Raw genomic sequence first — 18,528 nt, forward strand, 5'->3', positions numbered from 1 at the left:
TTTGATCAAACTAAAAAAAGTAACGTAGTGTTACTCATTAGCTCGAGTTATTTTTGAGAATACTAGATTGACCAAGATTTTTTTGTTCCAGTGGTTCCATGACATGTTTATCCAATCCCAACAGTTGGTTCCAGGGAGAAGCACAAATAGTGTTGTTTCAAGCCATTCGAGAAAGCGAAAAGCAGATTTTTACGCTTCGTCCTCAAGTGGTAGTGGGATCACGGATGGTATACAACATATTATAAGTGGCGCCACATCAGGCAGTGAAGTGTATTTACCCTCAGAAACTGCCCATACAGTAACCAATTCTAGTCAAACTAATCAGAACCATGTCAGTCCTATTCCAAGTTCAAGTAATCAGCAGCACTTGTTCATTCGACCGTCAACAATCAAGTTATTAGACGGCTGTCAACGTAGTGGACAAAAAGTAAGTATTCTGGCTATTGTCGTAGAATATGTATTATTACTTTTAAACAAAACGTACTTTCATTTTCATAAGAAATTCATTCATGAATTAAGAAAAACATACTTCATAAGTTTTACTCTATCACTGTGCCATCTAAATGATGTAATTGGATTTAAAATTTCATTTTAAGTTACCTTGTTGAGCTACAAGAGCTCTATGTATACTGTTCCACCTACTGGAATCGGAATAAATCACAATGAATTTTTTTTGAAACCCTTCTTTTGATGAAATTTACTGTATGGTTTTGTAGAAAGATTTGGCTTATATATGGACTCAGATGTAACAAAAATAATATTATCAGGAAATGTGGTATACAAATATCCATTATGGAATTTTTACAACAATACTCACTATAGTGACAACTAATGCCCTTTCTTGAAATAAGGGAAATAATTTTATAATACATTTTATTTTATAATGAAAGGACCGTGAAGAAATCCAACAAATCAAATTTTATTACAGACTGATCTTGAGTTATAAATGGGGTATCAAAAAATTGCGACTTTCTCTTATTTTTTTTGACATAGTTCAGAGAGGTTATCTATGGTTCAGAGTTCAGACTATCACTTCAAATCATGACAATTCTGATGAGAAGCATTGCTAAATATCAAACTTGATGAGTTTGATCATAAAACCAAACCCTTTTATTATTCGACAGAAATCCATTGTGAGGTGGGTAATCAATAGGAAAAGATTAAAGCAAAAGTCTCATTGCCCACTCAGTATGCTTCATCTATTGTTGTCATACATGTTTTGGCTTTACGCCATCATCAGGTTACAATTTGATCACCGTAAGAAAAAAGTACATGTATTTGGTTCTTGAAGTTATTGTTTAAAAATGTCCTTGAATTGCTTTTAATCTCAGAAGCTATAGCATGGCAGAAAGGTTCTGTCCAGCATTAGCAAAGCACCTCTAAATCATCAACAGAAACACATCAATTCACATGAAGTCCAAGACTGTTATCAAATGAGTCACAAAATGAAAATCCAGAAAACACAGTTTATAAGAGATATATTAGAGGTTAATCACAGATTTGTCACCCACTGAGATGAATCCTTCGAAACACAGATTAAATCTTGCTATTCTTTATTAAAATTATTAAAAATTCTGAACTCCTGTTTGAAACCATACTCAATATGGTGGAGGAGCTCAATATTGGTGTCCTGATAAAAAACGTTCCCAAGGTCCTTCAGATGTGTCCCTAAGGTTGATTTATTATTAGAGGTAATTCTTTGGCCCATAAGTTGTTCTTTAATCCTTATCTTTAGGCTTTTTCCATTTCTATCTATGTAAATTATATTATAGCCTGATTCACCACATTTTAGTTTATAAACTCCTTATTTGTTGTATAGGATCTTTGTTGGAGAGTATTTGCTGTCATGAAAGAAATCTAATATCCTTCTGTTGCTTTAAAATATTATCTTCCCATAAAAGGTAATTGTAATATTGTAATTGCATATTTCATCTGTTCTATTATTATCAGGTGTAAGAAGTCTATTTTTTCTTTTTAATAATTGTCAGGAATTCGACATTTACGGACCGCTCACTTACTAACCAGAAGAAACCAAAGTGTATATACGGACCACAGCCTTGAGGGATATTCTTGATTCTGGAAATCTCTTTGTTGAACTCCTCATTGTCCATTGGTATTCTGAACAATCTATTCATATATGACCTGTAAGCTGCTAACTTATGAGTATTATGGTGGTAGCAAGAAATTGAATTTTTGCTATGGTCTGTTTGGCTGGGTTTTCTGTAGATTTTAAAATGGAGTTTGTTGTCTGCCCTGGAAATTTTGAGGTCGAGAAAATTTAGACCATTATTTACTTCCATTTCTGATGTGAACTCTATGTTAACATCTATAATGTTCCACCAGCTATAAAAATCCGATAACTAATTCGAGTCACCAATCTATCCAATAAATTTATCATCTACATAGCGGTACCACAGAAGAATTTTTTCTTTGAAAGGATTATCAATACAGAAGACGAAGGTTCTTTCCAACCAAGCCATAAACATTTATGCCATACAACGTGATAGACTGCGAAGGACTGCCCATGCTTAGTCCTTGTGGTTGAGAGTATATTGTGCCATCGAAACAAATGAAATTCTGTTCAAGGCACAGTTTGCTCAACTTGTTCAGAAAATTTTTATAAATTTTAATGTCGAATATCAAGATTTGATCTGTTTTGAAGGATTCATCGCAGTGGGTTACATATTGTTTGCGATTAACCTCGAAAATATTTTGTATAAACTGTGTTTTTTCGACTTTCATTTTGTTTCTTGTTTAATAACAGTCTTTTAATTTATGTGAATTGATATGTTTCTGTTGATGATTTATAGGTGTTTTGCTATTGTTGGATAGAACCTGCTATGCTATAACTTCTGAGATTGTAAGCGAATTGAGGACATCTTTAAACAATAACTTCAAGAACCAAATATATGTACTATTTCCTAACAGTGATCAAATTGTGACCTGATGATGGCGTAAAACCGAAACATTGACAACAATAGATGAAGTATATTGAGTGATGAATGAGACTTTTACTTTCATCTTTTCCAAAGCTTTTCAATTTGTTGGTTTTTATAAATTTAGAACTTCTACAAATAAGAAATAACTTATCTAGGCTAGGGATCTACATTTTCGGACCGATTTGCCTTAAAAATCCATAACAAAATGAATTTCTTAGATACATAGACCACAAACTCTACTCTACGTTATCGATGAGTTGAATCGTACTACCCTCTCCTGTATAATGATCAGTGCTAACCTCACTTTGTGTCGTTGCGCGACGGTTGCGCCATCTCGTGGAGACAAAAAGTATTGCATTTATAAAAAATATATCTGAATTCTCGCCGTCTGTACTTTTTAATGAATATATTCAATGAACTGCTTTATATTTCGAATGAATTATAAATATTTTTCCAAAAACACTGTTGATCTTAACATTCTGAGTTGTGAAAAGCACAATTTTGAGACAGATTTTGAGGGAGATGCTGACAAATTTCACAAAACTTCGATTTCTCGAAAAATGATTTGACAATCACTCCATTTACAAAATGAAATCACTGAAAATATTTCACTTCTGAATATATTGGATAGTAGCAATTGAGAAGCATTAAATGAGCGTATATAGGTCATTATTTGATGCAAGCACGATAATCTGAATGCTAATGACTGAATTATCGATTGAAAACAAGTCCGATGTTCATCCGTCAAAAAGGCGTTGATTCCACGATCCAGCTTTGTGAAACCGAGATAAGACAAAATTTTTTTTTCGGCCTAATATTCCATTATTGCCTATTACGTTTTGAAGGATGAAAAGGCACCCCTAATAATACTAGTTGTCGGATTGTGAATTAGTTACTGACGAATGTCTTTGTTCCAGAGAAAAGCTTGGTCACCAAAAGGTAATGGTGATAGCGGGGAATCTGTTACACATTCAGATTGCAGAAGTGCAACTAACACGACGGCCCACAGCAAGATTTCCGCGGCTCCGGGGGCGAACCCCCAGCCGCAAGGTAAGAAAAAATGTAATGAACATTTCTTAAATTTCTTTTTAAGGCTTGTAGTCAGGCGTTTCTTCGTTTGTTAAGACATATCTCTATCAAAGAAAATCAGGTTCGAAACTAGATACTAAATTTTAATATATTTAGAGAAGATTTGAGTGGTTAAAAACCATCAGAAAAATTTTGAAAAATTTCAAAATATAAAAATGAAATTCTATTGATTCTGAGCAGAGGTTTACTTTTTCGAATTTGTTTCGTGGTGTACCACAAATGAAAATAGGGGTGACATGCTAGTCATTCTATCAATGATCCCATACCACTGTAAAAAATTTCAGATCAACTGAAAAAACTCAGCAGTTTTTCGAATCCATTTAAAGCAGAATTTTATCAAAACACGTTTTATTTATTCAATCAGTACTCTTCTTTTTGATTACTGCATGCTACAAATATTTCATACTAACTGTACCCGCTCTCCTTGCAGTACGAATTTTTTCTTAAGAAATTTTTCCGTGAATTGAGATTTTTTTGGAAAAAACATATTTCACAAATTTCAATTTATTTCTGCGACATCAAAATAATGTAGGGATTATTCCATTGCCACTTCTGCAGGTGGATGATGCTCTCAATTGAGGGATCAAATTTGTTGTTATAGCATTTGATTTCGATATGAATGAAATTTAAAAATATTTGATTCCAAACGAATTTTGAATGATGATGTCCATCCCAGTGCTCCAAACTCATGCCTTTTTTTAGTCCTAACTGTTCATAATTCTTGTAAGTCTCTGCTCAGGATTACTTTTAGTGTGAAATTATAAGAGCTTGAGAAATAAGTTCATAGCCCAATGAAGATTGAGGAATCGAAATAAAAAGATTTGGAAGATCTGTATATTATATTTTTCCACACTTTTCAACGTGATGGTTATCTAGGTTGATGCTTTTTCTTGTTGGGAATAATGTCTGATTTATTATAACAACGAACATGGGCCTAGCTGCAACCCTCTTTAGAATGTGACTGTTGTTAAGAAAAGACCAACATCTTCAAATAGCCAACACATGACTTTACATATCATTCATATCAATCAATCATGTGAGTATCATTCGGCAAATTTTTAGTTTGATGGCCTTTTGTTAATTGAGTTGCTGAATAGATAATAAGCATATACTATACATATTTTTGTTGTTAATTCAATACGTCATTCTGCTTTTTTCACTAATCTTTTAGTTTTGAAATGATTAATTCAAGGAAATAGCAATTATGACCAATATGCCTTTTTTGAATTATATTGTAAGGAGAATTGAACTGAAAATTAACATTTTACATATTCCCTACACATATGTGAACTAGATATAGATTTCAGAGTTGGAAGGCGGTACTTTCAGAATAAATCATTTGCCTGAACAATGAACAAGCTGATGGATTTGAAAGTCACTATTTTTATGCCCGGTTTCTGAGCTCAACTCTGAGTTTCAACAACCATCATTCAGTTATAAGTTCGAAAACTTTAACGAATGGATAAACTTATTATGTGTTAGTTTCTGAGGTCACTTTCAATGTTTTGACAACTGTCAATCAGATAACTGGTGGATTTCTAGAGATTAATCCTACCAGTATCCTTCCACTCATCCCCCCATCACTACTAAAAATTCCAAACGCTAGTGTGGTATCTACTAAAGTGAGGGTAAATGCCTGTGAATAAGAACGTCGAATAGTACGCCATCGCCGAAGGGTTATTTTGATCCAAGGTTATTGGGAGTTTTTCCTTCCGAGCAGACGTCGACAACTACGTCTCAGAAACTATTTTGCACTAATCATAAGAACGCAATTTAAGAGCCAAGTACTAATGTTCATCCTTATTGGCTTTCTATGAAATGAAAGGAGTAAGATTTTTTTCTTGTACAAAGATAACGACACTTTTATCTATTTATGGAGATTATTAGATCGATAACTAACAGATGGTTAGTGAACAAGCTCAGAAACCAGGCATATTTCATCAGTTATACTTGATCAAGCTCTTCCTGTCACAGAAGACTCTAGTAGTATATATCAGATGTGGGAGGTTTTTTATTTTGCAGTCCTACATGCTATACCTTGTCAAATGCTTGAAAAATATACAGGAATAAGCCATTGGAATATTTTGGATTTTATGTATAGTTGTCATTCTTTGTCGGAAACCGAAATTGGTAGTCAGAAAGAAAAACTGTCGTGCTGTCATCATAAATTAGCTAGGGGTCGAAAGAAGAGTGATTGGTCTATGTGTTGTTAATTCTAGTGGTGGCTCACCATGATCATGTATCCATATTTCCATAATATTTGGAAGTAACCTAAGGTTATTATTTTATTAATTATTTTTGGTAATTACATCGCACATGCTAGCAGTCTCTCTAGTCAAGGGTGACGGCAATCTGGGCTCAGCACAATGAGGCTATCTACTCAACTTGAGGTCCCGAGGAACTGCAGGATTCTTTACATTTTGAATTATTATCAAAGAGACACTCAAGTTTTTATGAATATCTAGCTTGCTCCTGGAACATCAGGAGTCTTGTATATCCAACCCCAGAATTGTCTCTGGTAATGTAATGTACCCAAGCTGTATAATAGAAATATTTGGCTTGTTCGTAGAGTGGTTCACAACGGTTGTGAATTAAATTTCTCTGCAAGAAGATTCTAAAGACTTTTTTGTGAACTCTGTTTCTGCATCAATAAAAACATGTAGTATAAAGTTTATAATGATTTTGATAAGTTTGAGACAGTATATGTATAAGCAGTAGGCAAAGGTTTGGTTTCTGACAACTACAAGTAACAATATCTAAAGCCCGTTTGTAACAGCCGAGAATTCTTTGGAGAATTCTCTACCAAATTTTGGTAAGAAAACGGCAGAGATGCTGCAGAGTGCGTATGTAACGGTAAAGAATTCACGGCGTATGAATTCTCGAGTGAATTCTCGGCTGTTGCAAACGGGCTTAAGTTAACAAAGTACAAACTACAATAAAATGTTACACTGCTTCAAAAAATCAACAACCAGTTGCTACACATCCAGTGAAAAATCAAATCATAAATATTAATAGGGGGAGGAAACTTTTTTTTGACAAATATTTTGTCCTGGTGTTTGGAGCAACAAAGTAAGATATAAGGAATATCTTCTATCTCTCCACTGTCGCAGAAAGGAATGTCCTTGAGACGTAAATCAGTTGGAGAAAGGTCTAATTTGAGACGAAAGATGGTAGTAGTCTGCGTCGATGTACATATTCTAATTATGGGGTTATAAATAGTGGATTTTTCATGATGAAGAAGTTATCAAGTCATGCACAGTGACCCAATATTTTTTTAATTTACCTATTTCTGCTTTTACTTCCTTATTGGTTCTATTGGCAGTGACAGCTGCCATCGGGCATTTATAAATGTCAGTCCTCACAAGGACTGACATTTATAAATCCTCCTGAACCTGAACTCCTTCAGGTTCAAATATTTCATATATAACAGAGGCATTTGCTTTTTCTTTGTACGGATTGTTTATCTTCTGTTCCGATTGGAGTAATTGGCGATGCTGGGTCATTAAATTTTTTGCAGCTTTTCATAAGCTAAGGCCTCCGGCGATTAAGCTGTGTGTTTCGGTATGGCAGGACATTCTCTCGAGAGGTTCTTTGACAGACTTCTGTAATGATGCAGATCAGCAATATTGCGTAATCGCTGACAGATGTAGTGTTGAAAGGGTTAGTTCAATCATACCCTTGAACCATTCAAAAACTACTGACTTAGCTGAAATGATGTTTGGTCTTTTGTCGTACGTGTGGATTGAGCTCGTGAATTTTTGTTTGTTTGTTCTTTAGATGTTTGATTCTACTTGGCATTTTGGATATGACGATTTGAGGATGATCCTTGGTTGGCTTTCATGAATGATGTGGACTGGGCATCCCTTATAGTTGGTCAGGTTCTGTGGTTGCAAATTGAAAAAAATTAAGGTTTAACTTTCGAAAACACAAGGCAGCTGGTAACGAGACATGTTCACACTACACAAGCACTTTTGTTGTTGTTCATTGAAAAAACTTAATTGCTATTTTCTCATATTTATCATTCATAAGGTGAAACCAAATGATGTTTCTAACCTTTCTGAAACTGAATCAACGATAGTACTCAATTCAAATTGAATTCAAACCCCATTAAATAAACAACCAACACTTCAATACACTTGTCATTAATTTGGAATTTGTGTTTTGCGTATTTTATATCCATTTGTGTTTTTCACAAAAGTGAAATCAAATCCCTATAAAAATAATATATTTACATGATTCATACGTGTGGGTTTTGATCTCGATCTTGAATTCATGAAAGTGGTAGAACGGAATTTATTGAAAAACAAGTCACACAAGAAACTTCTTTCTGTAGCGTTTTGTGATGCATATTTTCGTTTTCAGCAAGTTCAGGTAGTGGCGCAGATGGCGACTACCAGCTCGTACAACATGAAGTACTCTACTCCATGGCTAATCAATACGAGGTGCTTGAATTCTTGGGACGAGGCACCTTTGGCCAGGTAGTCAAATGCTGGAAGAAAGGCACTAACGAAATTGTTGCCATCAAGATTCTCAAGAATCATCCTTCTTATGCGAGACAGGTGAGATATATTAATATGCCTGTTTTGGTTTTAGAAGATCGGTTCAGAAAACACACATTTATTTATTCAAAGTGAGCTGTCGCGTAGCTTCTCACATTGCTCTTCAACTACTATGAACCGATTCTGAACATTTCTGAGTGAGAACCAAAACAAAGCTTATTATATTATATGAACAATTCGCCGCTTATATTATTAAAAGTATTAGTGGTCGAAAACCGTGGCTAAATGGATGGAAAACTATAATATGCGGAAAAGCCGGAAAATTAGGTATTATCCTAAATAGAGTAATACCCCTGAGCAGAAATTTTCTACCTGGAAACTGGGTGACTTTGAGGGACTGGGGGGTATGAAGTCACTGTAGGTGGGAGTTCATACAATAAATTTCATTCAAACCTCTTGGTAAAACCCTCGGTTGTATAGCCAACTTATGTTTGATTTCGAATTTTCGGAACTTCCTTTCAAACGGTCATTGTTGGCCTCCTTAATGCAAAGAGTTTGTCCTTCATGCGGTTACTCATGGATTAAAAACAGTGAGGGGACAGACATTGAGAATGAAGACCAGGATCTCTATGTTCCTAAGTCATTAGACATGTATTCTCAAGGCAGAGAAACTAGCTGTCTATACTTGGCGGAAAATCTATATAAAAACGGACAGCCAAGCCACGCTGGGGGTCCTGTATTCACAAGCATTTGCCCAGAGGCTATAAGGTCCTATGCTGCCAGGGCATTGTTGTTTTGAGGGAAATAGAAAAACTGATGAACTTGCCAAAAGGGCAACACGATTAACAGTGTTAACACCTGAACCTGAACAGTTTTTGGGTCTTGGTAAAGACCAATAGAAGACAGCTGACCAGCAAAGGGAAGTCAACAATAGAAATACCCTCTGATGGTACACTCCTGGCCTGGTCTTGCACAGGAAAAAAGATTCCTGGTGTTTTCGCCAACCTATACCAGATAGCTTCTGAAGCTGCCACTAGTTGAGCTTCAGCAGGTAATGGTGGGACTGCTGACGAAACAAATCACCAATATCTTTTCAACCGCATGTTAAAGTCAGTAAATCAAATACTCAGACTCTGTGGATCGGAATGAAAAAACACCTTAACATACGTTTGACCTTGTCAGATTAACAAAACTCACACCTCGATGAAAATGAAACGAAGTGATGGACTCTATTCGATGTCAACAGACGCCATGATCTTTGAATAAACCCTAGCACCAGCTAACAGGGAACAAGAACCGAAACATCTATCCTTATTGACCGTCAAAGTGAAGATGGCAGCGTTCATAAATTGTTACCGTAATTTTTTGCTGCACAATACAGTTTTTAGGTCCACATTTGATTTGCCTTACTCAAATCTTTTGAATACTCAAAAAGTCTCAGGAGGCGTATTTCCACTTAACATGATATGTAATTGAACCAAATTTTCTGAACCGGGCTGCAAAAACCTAAACAAATTCATAAAATAATTTCTGTTACCGTATGGTGCAGCGTGGCTGCATTCCGTATATTAAGCCCGTACTTTTTCGAAGAAGATGGCCATGCAGTGACGGTCATTTCCGAATTAAATTCGGAGATGCTTAAAAAATTTTTTACCTGCTGAAATGCAAAGATTGGGTGAAAAAATAACAGCTTGTGGTTCCAGTAAGATGGAGCAACGTGTCGTACTGCTCGAATTTGTATGGCCCTCCGAAACCTGTCTCCTGAGATACTCTAACGATAATATAATATATATTATTATTTTTATTTGCCGCCAAAGCCACCGGTTATTTTTTATCATAGATTTTTCAATGGTGATGATTGAAGGCAAGGGCTCCAAAAAAGGATTCAGCTGTTACGAGATTGAAAATCAAAAATTAATAAAGAAATAAGATTTTCGCATTATTAACGAAAATTGCTTGATCAAATATTTGTTGTTTTTTCATTTTATTTATGCTAATACATGTATCGATTTTTTTCTATAGGGACAGATAGAGGTCAGCATCCTATCAAGACTAAGCCAAGAGAATGCGGACGAATTCAATTTTGTTCGAGCATACGAGTGCTTCCAGCATAAGCATCACACCTGTCTGGTTTTCGAAATGTTGGAACAGAACTTGTATGATTTCTTGAAACAAAATAAGTTCAGCCCATTACCTCTGAAATATATCAGACCTATTTTACAACAGGTACTCACAGCCTTGCTCAAATTAAAGGTGAGTAATATTGAAATGTTTCAATTCATTTTGAATTGCAATGCCCATTATTTGATTTATTTTTGCGTATTTCAATATGAGTTTTTTTTCAAGGACTATTTGAAACAAATGTGGTTAATTTTCCCACGTATTAACATTGTTTTTCATTTAAACTATAAAGTTTTAATTATTTCACCGTAAGGTTCCGAAATATCGAACTTTATAATATAGAATTTTGAAATTGAAGCCAACTGCGATGTTACAATCATTTATAAAGACACACATAGTAAAACGAGTGTGTTCGATGTGTGAACAAACGTATGTACAGCGTGGGCAAAATTCGTTGTCTACTGAGGAGATCTCGAGAACTAGAAGAAAACGGATGACATATTCTCAAGCTCTTTTTTCCTGAGTAATCCAGATCTGAAAACAGAACCGGCCTATTATTTCTAGATTTTGAGTCATGAACAAAAATTGAGAAATTTTGGAAGTGCACCCTGTACAGGATGGTTCAAGTTATCGTTCACTTACATTTGTCCCAGATATCTCGGATATCAAAAGGATTAAGCTCTGTTGGAGTGTTCAAAATAATTTCCTGTAGAATCCATGCAAGATGCAAAACGTGAAAGATTTTTTTATACAGGCCGCCTGAATCATAATTAGTGTGTCGCTCCGACATTCTTCACGTATAAGTTCTAGATCATCTGAATCCACAGATCCTATTTGATGAACCAATTCTTTAAGATAAACCTACAAAAAATAGTCCAGTGGTGTTAAATAGTTCTGTCGAGAAGGCAAAGCTATAGGTACATAAGAACAAATTTTTTTGTTAATTTTTTGAATTGCGTCTTAGGCTTTTTATTCGAAATAATTTTTTTACTCCATAAAATGTTAACATTTTTGTGGTAGCGTTGTACTCTAAATAGAATGACACACAGTCATCAGGAAGGCACAACTTCAATGCCATTCAAAGCAGTTTTTTTATTTTTTCATTATTCCAAACAGGCGAGATACGGCTGCTCTTGGGACACCCTGTTTTATTTTTTTTAAATTTAGCATTATCATTTAAGTTGGAATTTTTTAAATATCTACTGATGCCTTGGAACATAAATACATGGGATCGCCATTGCAGTGCCACGAATGCATTTGTTCATTCGATTCTTCGCGTCACTAAGGTAGTGGCGATACATGGTTAAATTTATATATTTCTTGTACTTTTCGTATTGAAAAAAGATGCGACAACAATGCCCGAGTCAACTATCTCGATTGCGATTGGCGACACTATAGTCTTTGGCCAGCAAAAAATTTTTATATTTCATTCCTTCTATTTATCTTCCAAGACTGAGGCTAAGATCATTCAGACAAATTTTTAAAATGCCGGAACGAGTCTGTTTATTGAGTAGGCTTTGGGTTATTCAAATGCTCATAGTTTATTTAAATTTTTACTGAAGAGTAGTAGGGGGCTCAGAAGTGTCGGTGATGATAATGAAATAGAAATAAAAGATCTGAGAAAAAAAATAAGTTGACACGCTATTTCATTTTCTGATTTATATATAATTCAATGGTTGAACAAGAAAGAAAACTCGTCAAAATTTGAATAAATAATGGAGACTTCATTTCGAAAAATACCTTAATGTATATTAAAAGAAAGGGAGTCATTTCTGCATTCCAATAAAATTAATTCTGAATATAACTTATTATCCATGCTTTGGTTGAAACCATGGTTTTTCGCCGGGGATAGGGGTTCATAATTTGATCAATTTTGCAATTATAATAATAATATAATATAATAATAATATACGCAATTATATCCACTTTCCGTAAATTCCACATTTCGTTGGAAATAATGAGCATTCATTCAATGTTTTGTTGTCCTGGAAATTTTTCACTTCTGAAATCAAGTGATGAGGGATTTTCTTTTGTTGTCGTTCGTCAGAAACGTCAGATTGATATGTGAATAATTTTTTTGTTAACTAAAATTCGTATTGGTTTTCAATTACGTATAAAATGAGATCCGTGTTGATCGGACTGATACTGTCATGGACATGTGTGTTTGTAGTTACGGATGAAAACACGACAAAAAAGGAAGCAAGTATCAGGAAGAAAACAAAGAATCTGATAAAGCCTAGTTTTATACCCTATTGTGTGACTAGAGATGTTTGTAAGCCAGTATGTGATTGCGCTCTTTACGAAGATTGCGAATTACTGGAAATGAACGCAGACGTAAGAAATAGAATTCTGATTGCACTGAATCAAGCTCGATCTATCCAAACCAAAGGCGAGCCGCAAGCTTCTGGAATGCCTAAGCTCATTTACGACATGGAATTAGAGGAAATATCGAAGTGTTGGTCGGCTCGCTGTGAAAACGAATACTCGGAATGTTTCAGAACGCCTTATTACGACGAAACGACGCAGACCGTTGGCCTTCTTCCACTTGATCTTAAACTTTCCGAGTTGCCGTTAGATTATTGGGACAGGACCATACAAATATGGCTTGGTGAAGTTAGGAAGACTACAGCCGAAGTTGTTTCTAGTCTGCCAGCCGGTAAGCGTGGGGAAGACGTACACAGTTACGCCCAAATCTTGGCGGATAAGATTCTTCGTGTTGGATGCGCTTGGTCCAGATTGGTACCCACAGGAAGTACCGGCGAGCAACCTTCCCTAATCTTCGTTTGTACATTTGCACCTCGGGGTCCTAGGCAAGGTGAGCCGATTTACAAGACCGGAAAAGCGTGCACCACATGCACCGAGGGCTACCAATGCGATTATAGGGAACCCTTCGAGTTTCTTTGCAAGGAAAGCAGTCAAGCTGAACAGAAAGAGGGCGAGCAGCCTACGGAGGAGGAGCCGAGAGAAGCAGAAGAAAGAAGTGCAGCTGGAAGAGCAGGAGAACCCATGGATTATAATGCACCCAATTCGGATGATGTCGATTCTACATCGAAAGCAACCAAACACAAACCTGTAGCTCCGGTTTCATCGATAGGAAAACTCAATGAAAATTTCGCAGTGATCATAATTTTGTGTTTGATGAACTTCATTCATTGATATTATTTTATTTGATGTTATTTTCTGAATAAAAGAAACACGTTTTCCTAATATTACTGTGGATGTCACTAAACTTCTTGTCTGATCAACCAGATACGTTTATTATATACAGGGTGTCCCGGAAAATGTGGGAAATCTCTCGGATTCAGATAGAACATGAAAAAATAAGATGACAAGTTCCCATAATTTTTTTTCCTAGCGGTCCTCCCTACGCCCTAAATGACGCCACTGGAAATTAATTTTTTTCTTGTTATTGTTGTATAACACAAAATAAAACTTTTTTGTTCCTTCAATAACTTTCGTATCACACTTTTTTGCAGACAAAAAACTAGACTTCATGTTATTTTTAATAGAAATTAAAAATTCACTTACTCCTTTCATTATTTTTTTTTTTCGAAAACGGTTCATTTTACCGACACTGAACAAGAGTACCTTTTCTTTAGCTCAATGTTCAAGGTATCCAAATTTGTTTTTTTTAGCACCTTATCATACAGGGTGTTGAAAATGTAAAGATTAAAATGTACAACCCAGTCCGCCCCTGGTAAACTGAACAAGCTAATTGAAATTTGAGTGCGGTGATATAAGAGGTCCTTACTACTATTAATCATATCAAATTTTCATCAAATTATATCGAGTAGTTTGAACTTGTCATCTTCATTTTTTATGTTCTATGTGAGTCCGAGAGATTTCTCACATTTTCCGGGACACCCTGTATATTTAAATTCACAGAAACCCTGGTATTTCTTGATAGTCACACCCCTACAAATTACTCAATTGCTTGAATGAAATCACTCGAATCGTTTTCCGTTTAGAGTTAATTAAAAATATGACGAATTGAACATCAATTTATGCATATGTATCATAATTTGATGAACTACATTCTACAATTATCTTTCAAACTTGAATCTTCGGTCGAAAATCAATTCGCCAATACCTACTTCATCTCCGAAAAATCTTTGTGTTTACTAAAGTGGCTTTTTTACACAACACAACAAGTTTCGATTGTCTCATCCGTTTCTGTTCGTTGTAAGGTGAGCTTTGTCTTTCAGTTTGTTTGCATGAAGTATTTGTTTTAGATCCAAGATCATTTTCCTTGAAAAGATGATTTCCTCGCTCTATTTCAATGAAATTCAATACAAAATATATACCTACTTCAAAAATTTCGGGAAACTTTATTGATTAAAATTGAAGGATTAAGACAAAAATACATTTTATGATAAAGTGTAGTGATTTCAATTCCAAATATTAAAATAGTTAATTATTTTACTTCTACTATGTTTCATATTGTGAACTGAAAAGAAACATTTATTTTATTGCATTGTCCTTGAAAAAAATAATAACAAATCAAACGAACGAACCGTGTCCTAGCACAACATGTAATTTTGAAGGATCAGAGTCTTAGTTTTCTTCACTACCTGCTGACAAGGACTGTTCATTGCCAGTATTAATGATATAATATAGGCCAAGAGTGAGTGATTGACAAGGTTAACCAAATTTAGGCGAAGTACTGACTTCGCCTTTTTTCTGGACAATTATTATTCTTCAAATAACCTAATTACAAAGAATCTAAGAGCCCACATTCGAAATAAATTAATGTCAGATTTGATGTTTAATTCTTCAAAGTTTTAATATTTTTCAATCAGTTGTGTGATACCGAAATGTACACTCCATATTTGTTATTCTCGATTATTATGTGGTTTTTCCGGGTATCCAAGACAGAAAACCCATCATACGACCAAGGGGTGTATAAACCAGAGTTCCTAAATTACTGCTACGAAGACAGAGAAGAATGTAAAGACATATGTGGATGTATGCTAGATAGAAAGTGTATGGTGAGACCGGTTCCTCCAGCCGTCATGGAAACTATTCTTGAAAAGCATAATAATATAAGGAGAGAACGCTTAAAAAGCGAACCTAAAGCTTCGGGTATGCCTAGGCTGGAGTATGACGCACAACTGGAGGCTATTGCTCAATGTTGGGCAGCAAAATGCAGACGCGATACTACCGATTGCTTACTTACCGAGTCATACTCCGAGGTTGGAATGAATGTCGGTATGATCAAAATCGAAGAAATGAACTCATCCCCCTTCCTAGAGTCTCCATATAGCGATACTAAACCATTGGAAGAGCTTTGGAAAACCATACTCGAAGGTTGGGCGAAGGAGATCGATACCTTGCAGATCCAACAAGATTTTTCAATGAAAGATCACGCGGACGTTGCTAGGGGAGCCCAAATAATCCACGATCAAACTTTGGCGCTGGGCTGTTCCTGGTCTGCATCCCCAGAAGGTTCCTTTTTTTTCTGCGTTTACGGACCAGGACTTAAAGACAACACTACAGTCTACAAATCCGGACCACAATGCTCTACCTGCCCCCCAGGCTTGAAATGCACGGAAGATTCTGAAGGGCTTTGCGTTAAATATTCGTTGTATCCCTCTCAAAGGATGACCCCATTACCACCACACGGAGGCGGAGGTGGTGCGAAGAAAGAACCCCCAAAGGCACCCGCAGTTAAAGCATTTGCCAACTCCCTAGTGTTGAACTTGGAAATTTTATTATTGACTTCTTTTGTAACGCTCCTTATATACCCTTGAAATCAGTTTTTTCCTTGATTGAAAATTCTAGTGTATTATTAATAGATTTCCTTCTGAATCGAGAGTTTTAATGAAAAATCTAATTATTCGACAGAAAAATGCGCTGGTGAATATATGGATTAATTAAATTACAACCTAGACAACTAAAATCATCCTTATGGAAAATGCTTTTCGGTTAAATTTCCTGAATTTTTGGTATCTGTATTGTAGATTTTGACTTCCTGGCGAAAATGTCCGTGAGCACAAAAAAACTAGTTTGGGTGTTAAAGATGAAAATTGACAAAGCGCTGGTTCTTTCTTCGAATACCTAGCTCGAATGGTAGTGAAATGTCATATTAAACTGATATTCATAATAATTCCGTTTTGCACTTTAGAGGAGGGTAGACAAAAAAATACTAGTAATTACACCCGGGGTGAGCTCTCTGTTGAGAATTGAATATTTTTTCTCGATGTAAGCTAATTTTTTCATGTGAGATTCTTGGAGGGGGTAGGTACGTTAATCACTCATTTCTCAATTCGGATAGGGAAAATCATGTCATGTACTGGGGGTACCATTTATTGGAAAGTAATGAGGTGCTTGAGAATATACAATGCGAGTTCCAACTTATTGTCGATCTTCTCCGACTGAGTCGCCAACCCTAAACTCACGGTGTTGCAGTTATCATAGTTCAGTAAGGCTATTTTATGGCACATTCTAAACTTTTCCACTATAGTTTACATTTGAAAAATCAAAATTCTCTGACGAATCTCGTAAATGAGTAGATCAAATAATTTATTGATATAATATCATATTCGAATTCCTCATAAAAAAGTGCCTGTAGAATGTAACAACGGATTTCGAATACGAGTTCAAATAAGCGAGTTATTCAGCTTCATTGAAAATTACAATTTCTCTATTTTCGTTCATAACTCAAAACCTACGAACGTTAGGCTAGATCTATTTTCAGTTTTGGATTAGTCAAGAAAAATGAGCTCGAGCATGTGTTATCAGTTTTCTTCTAGCTGCTATAATTCTCGAGATCCCTTTTCAGTAGACAACGAATTATACTCACAGTGTTGCAGTTATCATAGTAGAGTGAGGGTATTCTATGACACTGGCCACCGCTCCATGGAAAAAAAATAGTTTAACAAGCCCTAAAGAGGAGAGAGGTCACCTCCCTTTATTTTCTTCGAAAATTATTAAAAAAATGGTCGGATATATATTGATATTATGAATTCAGGACGCACGATTCTAAAAAGTTTCAAATACGACAAAAATTCGTTTTAAGTTACAACGATCTCTCGTAATTTGTTCTGTGAAATTATATGATTATATGATCGGATAATCGTATAAACCTAATTTTTATAGATATCTGGATGAAATTCCAACACAAATCTCATTGTCTCATTGGTATTTACACTCCATATTCCATCGAATATGTGATGTGGGCCGGCACATAGTACCTGAATGGCAGTTTTAATCCCTGATTGATTAAAGTTACCCTTTTATTCCTAAGTTCATAAAAACTGTTATCATTGCCATTAGGTTTGTTCGTAGAGTGGTTTGCAACGGATGTGAACTGTACAGAGCATGCGCAATTCCATTTTAGGGTAGCGGAAATCCATTTGCGCCAGCTCTGTACAGGGTGGGCAAAATTCGTTATCTTCTGAAGGGATCTCGAAAACTATAACAGCTAGAAAAAAACTGATAACACATTCTCTAGCTCTTTTTTCTCGACTAATCCAAAACTGAAAACAGATCTAGCCTTCATAGATTTTGAGTTATGAACGAAAATTTAGAAATTGTCATTTTCACTTAAGCTAATTAACTCGCTTATTTGAACTCGTATTCGAAATCTTATGTTACATTCTACAGGCACTTTTTTGTGAGGAATTCGACTATGATATTATTAAATTTTTTGATCCAGTTATTTTCGAGATACGACAGGGATTTCTGATTTTTCAAAGTAAACTATAGTTGGAAGTTCTTCCATCTTGCTGCAAATTTTTTGCTTATTTCAAAAAATGTATCATATATCGCTATTCACATGAATATATAATATCATAAGAAGAAAATTCAATACTATTTCCTGCTTTTCGTTTCACTGTTGAATTTTCAGTAGGCTGGCGTAACCATAGCGACCTTTGAAA

At 35.4% G+C, this 18,528-nt stretch overlaps 1 protein-coding gene across 6 annotated transcripts in view; it reads left to right on the plus strand.

Annotated features, from left to right (window-relative positions):
* Window positions 1-18,528, plus strand: part of LOC123310107 (homeodomain-interacting protein kinase 2) — a 47,255-nt gene that overhangs the window by 3,207 nt on the left and 25,520 nt on the right. For 4 of the 6 annotated variants that reach the window (XM_044893492.1, XM_044893489.1, XM_044893491.1 and 1 more), the window contains exons 2-5: window positions 92-427; window positions 3,857-4,001; window positions 8,391-8,587; window positions 10,550-10,780. In XM_044893492.1, the coding sequence (XP_044749427.1) occupies window positions 104-427; window positions 3,857-4,001; window positions 8,391-8,587; window positions 10,550-10,780 (897 nt within the window). In that variant the 5' untranslated portion in view covers window positions 92-103. Of the gene's footprint in view, window positions 1-91; window positions 432-3,856; window positions 4,002-8,390; window positions 8,588-10,549; window positions 10,781-18,528 lie in introns of those variants that run through there. The other 2 variants (XM_044893490.1, XM_044893494.1) reach the window with 2 other exon arrangements.

This window comes from Coccinella septempunctata, chromosome 3 (assembly GCF_907165205.1).
Source record: "Coccinella septempunctata chromosome 3, icCocSept1.1, whole genome shotgun sequence".
Classification (NCBI taxonomy): Eukaryota; Metazoa; Arthropoda; class Insecta; order Coleoptera; family Coccinellidae; genus Coccinella; species Coccinella septempunctata.